The sequence below is a fragment of the Nestor notabilis genome, unplaced genomic scaffold, assembly GCF_000696875.1.
Source record: "Nestor notabilis isolate BGI_N333 unplaced genomic scaffold, ASM69687v1 scaffold29, whole genome shotgun sequence".
In the NCBI taxonomy this organism is placed as follows: Eukaryota; Metazoa; Chordata; class Aves; order Psittaciformes; family Psittacidae; genus Nestor; species Nestor notabilis.
The window spans coordinates 55,729-70,394 of record NW_009943016.1 but is presented as its reverse complement, the minus strand read 5'-3'; the positions used below and the strand labels follow the sequence as shown (position 1 = coordinate 70,394).

The following is a 14,666-nucleotide window of genomic DNA, read 5'->3' as shown; positions in this document are numbered from 1 at the left end:
TGGTCTGAGCAGCTGAGAGTGGTAAACACCCAAAGCCTGGTTTTGTGGGTGGCCTGTCTGAGCACTCAGAACTGTTACAGTTCCCAGACGTTCTCTTGTCCCAGACGAATACCATGTCCTTTTCTCACTAAACTGCAGAGGTTACAGCTCAAGTGTACTGAACAAATGCAGCCAACTTGGTATCAATCACATCAAATTGCTGAAGTATCGAACACTACACAGTGAGTAAAATATATGGTTTGGAATATTATCTAAAAACTGAGACAGAAGGAAGCACAACAGAGTTGTGATAGCTTAAAATTGCCATTTTCTCTGAATGAAGCAGAGACTCACAACCACGTGGGACAGCCTTTTACATTTGGTGACATGCCAGTATCTCTAGCACTGCTCTCCACCTCCACCAAAATATTGTTTTTAGGAATAAGTGAAGTTAAAATAAATATAAGATTTGGACATTTCTGCATTGTAAATTAAACTAAGCTTTACATAAAAGTTAATGGAAAAGAAAAAAACCTTTCAAAGAAGCTGGTTTGTCATCACAACTAATAGCTTTACCAAGTGTCTGAAGCTTAGACAATACTGCAATCAGAGTGAGGATTTTCTCTTTCCTGCTCAGTTACAGTTTGAAAATACATAGGCTTTACCAACAATAATAATGCTCTTTCACACAACTGTGTCAGAGCTCTTCATAAACACTAATTCCCTAAGCCTTGGTTTATTCTGCCTCCGAGTGATGTAATTACCATTACCCGTTTTTATTTATAGGCCATATTTTGCTAGGGCTGCCTGCCTCCCAAATCCGAGCACAGTGTGTTTTACATTGCGTTTGGGTAAGGTACTGAAAACATCCTCCATTTTATAGCTGAGAACTGAGACAAATGACATAATTCACAAGGATTGGCATCTTCTGGCATTCAGTCCTGTATCTCAGCGCTCTTCTGATAACTCAATGACAAAAAGTATTCTACCTTAACAGGTGTTGACTTTAAGAAACACTAGATTCTTTTACCCAGTATTGATGAGGTCTACCACGTTGGGTCTGGCTCTTGCTTTATTTGAGAATTTTCTTCTGTTTCTGTAATATCTGTTGAGAAAAGCAGTAATGAATAAAGAAAAAAAGGAAACTTCCCAACCAATTCTATTGTTATTGTTGTACTTAAGTAAAAAAACTATGAAAGTATGAAAAGCATTGATTTATCTTTTTAAACTACTGAGGCTAAATGAAAATGTATTCACAACAATCTGATTCCGCGGAAATTATGATATTCATTTCAATGTAAAGCATCCTGGGATCTTAGAGAACTCTGTTTTTTAAAGAACTAAAATCAGTGTTAGAAGTGTATGAAACTGGAAAGGTACTTGATAAGAGGAAACAACACATGACCAGTGGGAAGAAAGTCAGATACATGACTGGTTTGGTTGGCATGCTGCTCTTCAGTCCTTTTCCCTCCTCTCTGCCAATCCCCACCACCATTCCTTCCCTCCTTCCTTCCAGTACCTCATTGTATATGTGATGCTGGGTGAAGCTTTTCAAACACTTACAGGTGAGTCTGTAGCCCATGACTTCAAATACATCAGGCAAAAGCACCATTTCATGTTATTCAAGATGCTGTCTTCCAGAGCTAGCTCACAACATTGGCTCCTACTTGAGCTCAAGTCATGCTTTCTGGGTTATTACATTAACATTCCCAGCACAAACTCCTGTTTTCACAGCACTATTTCCCAGAGTTCTTTTTCATCTGTAGGACTCCTTCTCAACTAGACAGTGATTTTGCGTTATTGTATTTCAATCTGTCCAAAACAATTTTTGACCCTAGCTAACTTTTCTTCTTCAGTGCACAGTATCACACACTGCATTATATGTTTTAAAAAAACAAAGATAGAAGGAAACTTTATATTGTTGGCTAAAGTATTCATCATCTTTTGATAAATTTTTTCCACTTCTATGAGGCTTCATTACAAAATTTTTGCTTTTTTTTGTTCACAGGATGCTTGGAAGTAAATCAAAGAAATCTCGTGCTGGTACAGCACTGCCTATATGACCTGGGGCCTGATTTTGTCCTTTTTATAAACAGAGAATATGATGTTGAAAGGAAATTGGTTTTCCACTGAAGCTGTTTAGAAGGTTTGGGGCTAGGGTAATTCATCATTACAAAGCCAAGCCATTTCACCACATGATCATTTTATACCTTCCAGCCTAGTTCTGAAGTGATTTTGAGTTCTTTAGCAACTGGATACTTTTTCTTGAGATCATTCCTCTAGTTACTGGTCTGAGTCCAGTTTTGGATGAGAAATTCAAAACCTGCTTATCTATTTCTCCAAAACCATCACTTTGATGGTCCATAGTTAGATTTCCTCCACATGAAGGTATTCAGGGTATTGCCTTCTTCATCTAACAATTTCAATAATCCCACACAGTTTTGGCATTATAAAGACATCTGATGTTCCAACTGCGAGGTTAAAATCTGCAGCTCAGCTCTTCTGTGACTCCAACTTTTTGTCTCGATTGCTGCAATAAAATTGATCTATACTCTGAGAAAGATGTACTCATAACACTCGGCGTGAACCTGGAGCTGAGTGTGTAACAGTAGTTCTGGTTGTCCTTGTTGGATTTTTTTCAGAGCTTAAGTTCTAGAAGAACAATACTTCCCCTCCCCAACACAGTATATTCAAGGCCAACATGACATTCAAAGTTCCTGATGATGGCAATCATTCACTTGCACAAATTGTGGAAACTACTGTGCTGAATAACTAAGATGCATTGCTCAGGATATGAGCAATCCTTCAAAGCTTATATACAGTCATGACGCACCAACCAAGAACAACAGTTCATAAAACTCCTCTGTAAAATTATGTCAATAATAACTTCTACTGCAGAGTACTTTTCACAGGATGCAGCAGGATATTAAAACAGATGAAAAAATGTCCTAGCAACCAATAAAAGTCCTTTTTCTGTTTTAATTGACCTGTCTCCTTAAAAAAAAGATACAACTTCGTTCAAGATTATCTGAAATATCTGTCAATAGTAACTGAAGACAAACACTTACCTCCTACAGATACTTCCATTTGGTTTGGGTCAGCTGGCTCTTAAATGAGAAACAAAAAAATACAGTCAAATGAATACAAATATAGTTTAAACAACAAGAATCAGATAAATATCTTAGAAATTAGGTTTTCCCTGAAGAAAGTGCCTCATTTTTTCTCTTATGATCTGACTTAAACATCTTTGTCTGAGATAAAATGTGTTTTAATTTCATAATGATTTTTCCATTATCTGTGTTGATGGAGTACAGATGGACAGGTGACGGGAAAGCCATTTAGCCTTTTTATCACTGTGGTTGTGTTAATGACAGATAGACTACAGCAAGTCCACTGACCATTAGCAGCTGTTTTCATCCCTTCCATCACCTCTAAATGTAAAGAAGGGAGCTAGTAGTTTCCTTTATAATTCTTTTCACCATACAAGTGTCCCTTACTCTTAAAATGTTTACTGAATGCTTGCTTTCAGCTTCCTGGTTTCTTTGAGTAACACTTTATTCAGTCGATTGCAAAAGTCCTTTGTGCACTACACCAATTTGCAACAGACATTTTAAAAGGTCTGTGAACATTTAGAAACTATACTTGGTCAATAAGAAGTTGCTCAATCACATTTACTCTAGCTATTCATAGCACAAAGCTAAGTTCTCCATTCACACTAGGATACATGATGTGTGGGCAGTCAAGACACAGTCTAACAGGGGTTACAGAGCTGCACAGTGGGCAGAAATTCCTTCAAAACCCCATTCAAGGTTCTTACGTGTTACACGAGCAAACCTCACTTGGCTGAACTATCTGGTGCAGACGCATACACACACTTGAGTTAAGCAGACATCAATAAATGGATACTGAATTGGCTTTACAAATGGCCCATACTAATCCTTTTCAGCTCACTCATCGTCTGCAAAAATCAAATCAAGGAACACACCAATGATACAGCCTGAAGGAAGCAAAGGCTCTTTCTATTAAGTTACTAATATTTAATAGCTGTAAAGGTCACTGTTGCACACCATCTGTCAAAATGAAATGGCTCATTACAAGCAGTGCGTAGCCAGGACATGACTACTAATGTCATCTGCCAATAAGATCCAGAACTCCATACCCTACCCCTCCTGCAAGGACATGCATCATGCTCTGCATCACCTGGTAGTACTGGTGCTGCTGCTGCTGGTGGTGCTGTTGGTGGTGCTTCTGCTTCAGCTTTTTCCATCAGTTCTAAGATTAGACATGATCATTGTTTAACTTCACAATGAAAAATGGGCCACATGCAACCCAAGGGCAATCTTACTTCTTGAATATGCAAATCCTGAAACTTGTCGCATGAACAGGTTACTAACACTTGTGTTTGAGCTGCAGGTCAACAGCTTTTGTTACACAGAAAACATTCCCTATCTTGCCTGCAAGCACCAAAAATTTCTTTGAAGCTCCCACATGTTCTTCTTCTTCAGAAGAAAGCATCATACCTATAAGCAGTAAGCTCAGAGCTTTTCAATCATCTATCAATATCAGTTCATTTTCATCATCATTCATGAATGTGGATAATGCACAAACCCACGTGTTCAATGACCAATCTGCTTCTCCAGTGATGGAAGGTGATCAGTTATCTATGTTGTTCTTACTCAAAATATTAGCTACTTCAGTCCCAACACAAGTTGACAGTTATTGTTGAATAGACAACCGTTTAATAGATTCTTTCCTTTCCAATTCAGTTCTCTGGAAATGCTATTACACAATAATCTGCCTGGAAGGTTCCCTCTTACAAAGAGATCTCTTTCCCACCTAAGAAGGTGTGCCTAGGACTGGCGAGCAGGTCAGTGTGAGTTAGTAGCTATAGTATCCTCCTGAGAACACTTCATACTTGCAGTTCATAGACCTCAGCATGTTAACTGGAATATAATGGTGGCTGAATGCAAAATGACTGAATGCTGGGTCACAAAGGCTCAGGCTGGCTAAGGCCAAATTAATGACAGTAGGTTATTTAGCCTCTGAATTTCGAAGCTGACATTGGCTCAGAAAGAACATGACACAAGGGACACTAATGATAGTGTTTTGCAGCTTGTTTTTTTTTCCTTAAATAAGATCTAAAAAAACTGGCCACAATTATTTTAGGCAACTGAAAATACCAAAATCTTTTTATTTTTGAAGCCCCCAAACAATTTCATTAACAGGGCCAAACTGGCTGTGACACTTCGGGTAATTACACCCTGTGCCTCTGAACTGCTGCAGTTTCAGCAGAATGCAGAGTTTTTCCCTGGAACACGGTTGTGCAGCTACTGGAAAGTTCTTGCTTATTAACTGCTACTGTGATGGATCCAAACCTAAAACGTAGGTACTCCCCTGTATGTCTATTGCTCAGTCAGGGTCCTAAATCTCTTTGGGACTCTGCAGCTGAAAAATACAAAATCAGTGTCTTGCATTTTCACACGCATACACAACATTATGCTGTTCTGTAAATTTAGCACACTGCTCTCAAGTTCATTGCACATGCAGGTTTAGTCAGGGAATCTTAATGAGACAGACACAGACAAGAGTTATACATGGAACTTAACCACTAAGCCAAGATGTAGAAAACAAATATTGGTAAGTTACAAAAATACATTTGCCATCAGTGTCTCAAATACTTACGATTGTTAATCACAAGTCCTGGAAATGGTCTGTAAAAAAAGAAAAATAATGAAAAAAATATTACAGATGCTAAAATACACTACATGGGGTCTCCCTGCCAAAGCAACCTCACCTTCTGTAACAGTGGTCATGCTGAAAATGAACGGGAAGTCAAACAAACCAGAGGGAACCATCTCAGCAGCTGTTGGCCACCGTGGTTTGTTCACCAGCATTTACTCAATTAAACATAGGTATCAAGCAAGGTCCTTTCAGTTGGAATGCTTCATGATCAAGGGTTGAGAATTCAGACCCCTTAGTAAAATACCCAGAAGAAATGCCAATCTCTCTACACAGAAACCGAAGCCTTTAGACTCCTGTGAAGCAGTCTGTGATTTCAGAAGTTACATAAACTGATAAATTTTTAATTTCAACTCCTGAACTACTTCTAAGTATGATTCCAAAGGTTCATCTATTCTGTTTCATGCATACAAATATACTTTGTATATATATGTGTGTATATGAAAATAGACACAAATAAAATTAATTTATACTGTAACTGGTAATATTGTATTTTTAAATATTGTAGATAAACTCATTTGGTAGGGAAAAATATTTATCAAAGGGCTTATTTTAACTCAGGATTCTTAACTGGAATATTTAAAAAATAATAATGGTAATACTACTACAAACATACTATTTACTGTTAAGAGCCAACAAGCTCTGGACTTGTCTCAAAACTTGATCTTATAAATGGGAAAGCAAGGCCCACAGCACTTTAGGACTCCTATAATATATATAATATGAATAGATTTCAACTCAAAAGACAGTTAGCTGTAATAGGCAGTATTAATAATATGCCCTTTGTTATACTAAATTGGACGTGTCCTCCAAAGAGTTACCAGCTTCATTCATGCAATGAATACCTGGACTTCATTTGACCTGATACATTGTTATCCAAAAGAGCCAACATCTTCCACTACTTAAAAGTCACACTGCAACTTCTGTTCTTTCAAATCATAATTTATTCAACCTAAACTGAATAAATTTACTTAATTGAATTGGGCTGTTCTTGCAACATGTGAACAATCTCATTGATGGCAACTACATACCGAATAACAGTAAATTTGATAAACTCTGCTGATTCCAAAATCTTCCTCATGGAGCTGATTTCCAGGTAACTGGGAGCTTTAAATGCTACACCAGGAGGCATCCCATCTACCACCACACAGCCAGGGTTGATGGTGATTTTTCTGTATGGGACTTTCACTGGAAAATTCATACCAATGGCTTCACCTACATAAGAAAGGTCATGTTTATTTTCAAGTCTACGTATTTATAATTACATTGAAGGAAAAATCCACAGACAGTTAAGAACCTAAATGCAAACCCAAGCCTTCTATCAGATGAGAAGCTATGAAAATTCACATGACAGTGAATCACTTGGATTACACTCATGAACATTACCACGAGAGCGTTAGTTACAACCCAACTCTGACAACTCACCATAGAGAGAACCCAGATTCTGCTTTTACTAAAAAAAGGTATAGAAGAGGATATGCAAAGCAATAGCAACATGAAGGAAAACAAAGCACTTCCTGCCACAAAAAGCAATGTAACTCTGTACTAGTGAAGGAATTCCAGATGAAGAAACCCAGGTCATTATTGCTCTACAATGCAAATACGAAAACTACACACAGCAGAAAGATTATGCTGCATTTTTAAAATCACTCCAGTCCCAAGTATTAAGAGGTCAGGATGATGAAGCCCTAAGAGGACTCATGGATTGCCAGCAAAATAATATTTCATCCATGTTTACACGGAAACAAGCAGGAAAAGGAGGGGAGGAAGAGAAAGAAATCCATACTCTTAGGATTGTTTGTTTAAACCACCGAACAATCTATGTCACTTATAAAAGGTTCTTTTTGAAGTCAAAGCAAAACATTTATATACAGTTCTCAAATTTGTTAATGATTAGGTATTTCATCTACTGTGATGGTTCAGTAACTTCAACGTGAACAACATTAATTGTATTTACACCTACATAAAAATGGAAAGTAAGAAGCAATTACCAAATTTCCGGCTAAAAAGATCATTGACTTGCTCTCTCAATTGTCTGGCCTTTTCCACTTTTGACAGTCGCTCACTTTCATCATCTGGAAGAAATTGTTAGACCAGCATCAGAATTAAGCAATTTTATTTTTCCTCTGAAGCTTGTTTACCATTGCATGTTTACTCAAAGCAGATTTACCCAAGTGCTTCAAAATAGGCACTGACTTTTTTCCTAGTTTTAGCAGAAACACGGAATTGTAGAAATACACAAAAATAGGTGGCTGATAAGAAATCACAGACTGGTTTGGGTTGGGACCTTAAAATTCATCCGGTTCGAAGCCCCCCTGCCACAGGCAGGGACACCTTCCACTAGGCCAGGCTCCCGAAAGCCCCATCCAACTTGGCCTTAAACACTGACAGGGATGAATGTAGATTTGCTGTCTAGAAATGATTTTGTAAACTTAATCTACACCTACAAATTATATTTTATTTTCTTAGAATACATATAATGGTGGGGAAAGGTAAAAGCAAAGTGACTATTCAGTAGATGGTCACAGCGTGCAATGTTCCTCACCGTCTCTAATGAATGTGATATATGCCTGAGAAAGCAGCAATCAGTGTTAAGACAAAGCAGTTGAGTCTGCATGGTTATTCAATTCAGTCTGAGTACTGATCACTTGAAGTTGCCAAGAAAACTGCAAATCCATATTTAATTTAGTCCATGAAAAAAAAAAGGAAAAATGTGGATACTTCTTAACTAAGGGCTGGACCAAGAATATTCTAGAGATGTCAGGGAATAGATACTCCTGAGTGTTAACATCTCAGAAAAAACAGAATGCTATATTGTGCTCATTGTTGACTGTATATGTATTTCAGTGAACCAGCTTGACTGTAGGAAAACTCCACCAGACTAAACAAGTATTATGAAGAATATAAGCACAAAGTATGATGTGAGACCAGTCAGTATACACACCTGGTATAGTTACTTGAATGATGTTAAGATCTTCAACACCTGCAGCTGTGTTCACCACTGTGTTTGTTGTGGTGCTTGCTGAATTGGCTGTATTAGCTGAATTAATTTTTCCTAAAAGTAAGAGAATTCATGTAAAAAACAACCCATAGTAACAGATAACAACATGACTCAAAACATTTAACCCATGACCTGCCTGACACAACTTTCTACTGGCTATCTGCATGCCTGTTTGTGGAGCACTTGTCATTTAGATGACCTACATATTAGAAGCAAATAATTTATCTCTAGACCTGAATTACTTCTGTGGATCACACATTACTTGTTACATTTTGAAAAAAGGAAGGATATATTAGAGGCATGATTATTTTAACTTCAAAAAATGTAATACTCCCTTGCTAAAGCTGTATTTAAACTGTAACTGGTGATTTTCCCATCTTAAAAACAAACAAGCAAAAAAAAAAAGCAAAATCCAAACCCCCAATGTAGAATGAATCTTTCAGGAATTTGTTAACACCATGCAGCTCTCCTGATTCGTAGTTAATCCTTGAAAAAGTTATCTAGAATGTTAAGCAGTTGTAGAACTCACTTTGGGGGCTTCTAGCAGAACTTTCCTTAACAGCTGCCTCAAACATCTCAGGCCTGCAAACAGATTAAATATTTCATGCAAAAGAATACAATTACATTCATCAACATTAAAGAAAATGCAACTTTCTAATAGCAATTTATTAAAGACAGGAACTAAGTGATACCCTCTCAGCCAAAGAGCCAAGAACGCAGTGGCTGAAGGCGCCACAACTTCTCTTGCCACTGTTTCTACACTGGCACATCTAAACCTATTCTAGACAAGAAAAGTGAATTCTTACAACCCCCAGTATATGAATCTCCACTTCTCAGCTCATAAAAACTGCCAGTAAGTTTTATGAATAACCCATAACTGCTCCACACAGCAGGAACTAAAGCAGTAATACGGTAACTGAAATAGGCCAAGGAATCTGGCCTTGCTCTTCCTTCCCAAAACAGGTTGTGAGTGTCTTTCAGAACAAAGAACTTACTGTATCTTGCTCCACCTCTACAAGAGCTTTCTGACTATTTCCTCATTTTCTAAAAATATCCCAGTGCGTATTTCATAGAGTAATTTAGCAACTCAGCAACACAATTTCATTTTTTGGTCTACATTTCCGTTCTCATAGAATACATTACCAAAGACAGACGGGAGTCTTACTTTTTAATAATGAATTTTATCTTAGATTTGTTTCTCAGTATCTTCTCTAGCCTTGGAATTCCAAAAGTAGAAGGTCGGCGGAATGGCACCCCCTCAGGTAGTCCTTCTACATAGAAAACCTCCGGGAAGGATTCAAACAATGCAAATGGCACCTTCACTGGTTCAGTCAGCCCCAAAGCTTCCCCTGAAATACAGCAGAGCAGTAAGCGACCAGTGAGATAACTGATGTGTATACAAAAAAGAAAACCTCAGGTATAAACAATATGTAATAGTTGGCACATACATGACAGATTATGCCTTTTTTGGTGACAGCTATGAGTAGGCAGGAATAAAATTAACAGTCTTAAACATAATTCATTCTGTTGCAGTAAATCTGATCAGAATTTGCAGTTGCAAATGAATTATTTATACCCAGCTCACGCCACTGGCTTGGTCTGTATGCAAGACTGTGCCATTTGTACTCCACTTTGTTAAGGGCAATGCATTGTCTCCATCTCTTCTAGAGAATAGCACCAAGGCCAGGTGAGATTAGTGCTCTTGTCCTAAAATCCCCACTCAGAAGAATAATGAGAAGTCAATACTTCCAAAAGTGATTAGCTTTCAAACAGCTTGCACTAGAAGCAGCACTGGGATATGCTAGAGCATGTCTCTCGAGATACCATCCATAACATATCGAGTCATGCTGAGGCTGAAGTCATACAAAGCCCCCACTCATAAGCAGAATGAAGAAAGCTTGAAAAGATATTCCAGGATGTGGAGTCGCTATGTCTCTGGATCATTAAAGAAGTAGTAATCCAACTACTACCACTTCTCCATTTCCAAACCCAAATAAAGTAAGTAATGGAAATGTTACACAGAATTGCAAGCAACCTACATGAGAATGAACTTCGGTAAGAAATTGCCGACAGTATGCAAGGATTGCAGGACCTTTGGAATAAACATGTGGACATCTCTCTCATGCATCTAACTGCCTGTTCATAAGAAAGACATCTCAGTAAAAAGGAATCAATAAACTTACCACATTTTTCATTAAAAAGATTTTCAACTTTCTGCTTTAAGTCAGTAATTTTGGCATTCCACGCCTCTGCCAGGAGGAAATTGGAAGAATTAAATCAACACACACACATTGCATTGGTCCTTGAAGAACATTTTAATAAATGTTTAATAAATTTTTATGCTTGACAACTTATTTACTATGACAGTAAAATGTGCAAAGTGGCTTTCATTCTGCAAACAACACTGAAACATTCTGCTGCAGTCTAAACCTATATCCACATCAGTCCTCATTTTCCTGAAGCTTTGAAGATACTACTACTAGATAAAGCAAAGGTGATAAAAAAACCTGAAATTAATCCAAGGGTGATCCAAATTTACAGTATCAGGCAGCATAAAATTTACTCATCTGAACCAGCGCCCAAAATAGTGGCAGAAAGTTCTTCACATGCTCAGTGACACAGCCCAGAAACATGCCTCTCTCCTAAGAACTACAAACTCTAGCATAGTTTCACCTGCAGCGAGTAAGATTAAGTGTCCATCTAGCTACAAATTTTGTTTCTGACAGCAATCAGCATCAATTCCTAAACCACTTTACTTGTGGCTGCAATAAGTGGTCTGTAGCTGGTCTACAAAAAACTCAGCTGAGATTTTAAATAGTTGCAGACTTCTTGTTTTCTGAAAGACTATGTCTAACAATAACAAGCAAGTCTAAGAACTCTGAATACAAATACTGCCCATGCCAAAAGGAGGAGTCGCATCAAATCATGTCTTACATTCATTCTAAACTCCTACTCAGTAGGAGTAAAAAATTCCTTTGATTCATGTTTTATGACCATGGGGCTAAAAAAAGCACGCAAATACAATAAATCAAATACAACAAACTCCTATGTAAGTATGAACACAACTATATGACTTCCAGTCCTGTCTGGCTTTTCCTATACTGATTTTCCAGAATTGGAGAGGCCTATAATGGTGATTGTGCAAAATCAGCTTATTAAGCTCATGCACAATATCAGATCTCAGCTGGGTTTACACGCTGTGGTGGTACTGTGCACCAGAAAAGTCCTCCAAGGATCTGCAGCACTGCAATAACAGAGCAGAAGCAGAAAGGGACTGATTCTGAACCTACATTAGTAAGAGCAATGGACTAGCACTTCATTTGCACAGCATTCTCCATACAGCATCCAGGATTTCTCCGATGCAGATTATTCTACATGACAAAGACCTGAATTTATATGAAAACAAGAACTTCAGTCATTCACTAACTGTAGAACAAAACATGAATTCAAATCTCTCTCATAAGTAATCACCAGAAAGTTCAATACCAACATTAACAGAATGCATGTGTGCTAATTCCCACAATATCTACCGAAAGAAAACTCTCTTCCTCGTGGCTTTGAAGTCATATTGGACCCATTGGTTTGAGAACTGGTTCGAACATCGGTTGTTTGTGGTTTATTAGGACCTGTAAAAAGACATTACAGATATTCAGACAGAGAGCAGAAGCAAGCCGTCATATGAAAAGAACTTGATTTCTAGAGAAAACTTCTGAATCAAGAGTAGAATAAACAACCCCTTAAAAAGTTCTTCTAGGGTTGCATATAAGCATTTGACACTCCTCATCATGTCTGCCATTTCTCTGCTTAGGACTACATCAGTCCCACATCTCTGCTTGGAATAGAAGGCCCAAGCAAGCTGTCAAACTCCAACATTTTACATAACTATCATCTACACAATTATTCAGAAATGAAAAATAAAACTGTTTCTATATTAAAATAGATCTGCAGCCATGAAATAAAACTGCATTTGCTACATGAGGTGCATATTTACATTAATGATGGGCTTTGAAAACTGAGAACAACAGAAAACACTAGAAGAATGTTAGAAGAAGATTTAATGATACTTCTTCCATACCTTCATCAACAGTAACTTCAATCTCTGGAATGGTTGAGTTGAGTCCTGCAGGACTTTGTGATCTCTTTGAACTCTTTGGACTCATTGCTGGAAACCAACATAAGATAAGGTGTAATGTACAAACCCTCTATAATGCATATCCTGCACCACTAATGAAAAAGCAGCTGGATTCCGCAAACTCCAGCAGACTGAAGAATTGCTTGTGCCTGTACTAAGTACAGTTTGCATTGTAAATCCTGAACAACACAGAGACACTTCACAGCCTTAAAAATGAAGCTTAGTACTCTTGAAAAAGGCAGGTATCACCCCTGAACTTTCACTCCACTAACTCAGAACAGAAGACTTCGTTGTTTCTAAGTGTGAGGGACAGCTTTGGAACTTTTTATTATCTAAATAACAAAACTGTTAACTTCTGAATCTTTTATGGACAACTTAAGAGCTTCTTTCTTATTCTTACAAAACTTCATTGCTACTTACTTCAGTTCACAGCTCTAAATTACATATGGTTTAGGCCATTAACAGCAAAATGAAGGTTGTTGAAATTGAGTAAATTCCATTTTCTGTATTGGAATAGTCTTAACTAAAAAAAGTAGATTAAATTTGTTTTGCATAACTTTTTAAATAACAGCAGGTTTAGAGGCTACTATGTTAGATCATCTTAAACAATGCCTTTTGTTTGCAACACCCCTTTTCGAAGACCTCTCAGTCTGCTAAGGAAGAGGAAAATACGCATTTGTGAATTGATAGCAGCAAATAATACTTAATTGTTTACCTTTAGTGTTTATTTTACTAGCCAGTCCTGGAGGTAAATAGGAGCTGATGAGCTCAGGCCTAAAAGTTGAACAGAACACGATCCAATCAATTACACATGCACAAAAAAATCACACAGCAAAATGCTACGTATTTCTTGGAATTCAGTTGAGCTCCAATTTGCATAACATCAGCTCTCCAAAATGAAATTCTGCTAGAAGCATGGGTGAATCTCCATTTACTATAACCACAAAAAGTTTGATAACATAAAGCTACATTTTATACCCTGTAATTTTCTTCTGGGTTTATTTGAAGGAAAAAAAAAATTTAAAAAAAAAGAAGGAAAAAAGCCTCCAGGAACAAGGCCATTTACTCCCTAGATCCTTCCTGCATGAATTTTGCAACTTATACATCTATATAAATTTATTAAGGACAGTATATCCTTTCATGAGATAAATTACATGCAAAATGTTCTTTCTGTTTCATGGAAACAGAATTTAGGTAACATTTAAAGCCTAAAGTTGCTGGGAAGCAAATCAAGTAACTTCAAAATCAGGAGTAAAAATAACTGAATTACAAACATACTTTTTAACAACAAATTTGATTTTGCCACTCCCACGGACAATTCTTTCAAGGCGTGGAATTCCAAACCATGTGGGACTCCGGAAGGGGATTCCTTCTGGCAAGCCTTCGACGTACAAGTACTCAGGGTTTGATTCAAATACAGGATAGGGAACTTTCACTGCCTCTGAAAGCCCCAGAGCTTGGGCTGAAAATAAGAGATTTAATGAGAGTTTACACACTCAAATGGGTGGTGTTCTATCTCAAGTGATTTTAAGAAGCTTGGCTTACAGAAGCTCTGCTACTCAGATAATAAAAAAACAAAAAAACAACAAACCCAAGAGAAATATTTAATCAGATTTTCTATTATTTTCTGTAGAATATCTGCAAATGGGGACTTGGTTCATCTTGTTACAGGTAACACCTAAGCCTGCAGTGCCTAATATTTTCTTCTGAGAACTTTCTTAGGCCTAGGATGTTGTAATAAAGTCATTTATGTCAGTTATAGGGAAGAGTCTGTAAAAAATAGGTAAGAGGAGTCAAGAGTTCCGTATCTGTCCT

The 14,666-nt window shown here is 37.4% G+C and overlaps 1 protein-coding gene across 1 annotated transcript in view; it reads right to left on the bottom strand.

Annotated features, from left to right (window-relative positions):
• Positions 1-1,025: 1,025 nt before the first annotated feature.
• The window catches only part of GTF2I (general transcription factor IIi), a 60,252-nt gene continuing 46,611 nt past the window's right edge, over positions 1,026-14,666 (bottom strand). The window contains exons 19-31 of the mRNA XM_010021666.1: positions 14,130-14,313; positions 13,567-13,625; positions 12,795-12,881; positions 12,250-12,345; positions 10,903-10,968; positions 9,885-10,068; positions 9,249-9,301; positions 8,663-8,773; positions 7,710-7,793; positions 6,750-6,933; positions 5,662-5,690; positions 3,048-3,086; positions 1,026-1,084 (exon numbers count right to left, since the gene is read on the bottom strand). Of these exons, the coding sequence (XP_010019968.1) occupies positions 1,026-1,084; positions 3,048-3,086; positions 5,662-5,690; positions 6,750-6,933; positions 7,710-7,793; positions 8,663-8,773; positions 9,249-9,301; positions 9,885-10,068; positions 10,903-10,968; positions 12,250-12,345; positions 12,795-12,881; positions 13,567-13,625; positions 14,130-14,313 (1,235 nt within the window). The remainder of the gene's footprint in view (positions 1,085-3,047; positions 3,087-5,661; positions 5,691-6,749; positions 6,934-7,709; positions 7,794-8,662; positions 8,774-9,248; positions 9,302-9,884; positions 10,069-10,902; positions 10,969-12,249; positions 12,346-12,794; positions 12,882-13,566; positions 13,626-14,129; positions 14,314-14,666) is intronic.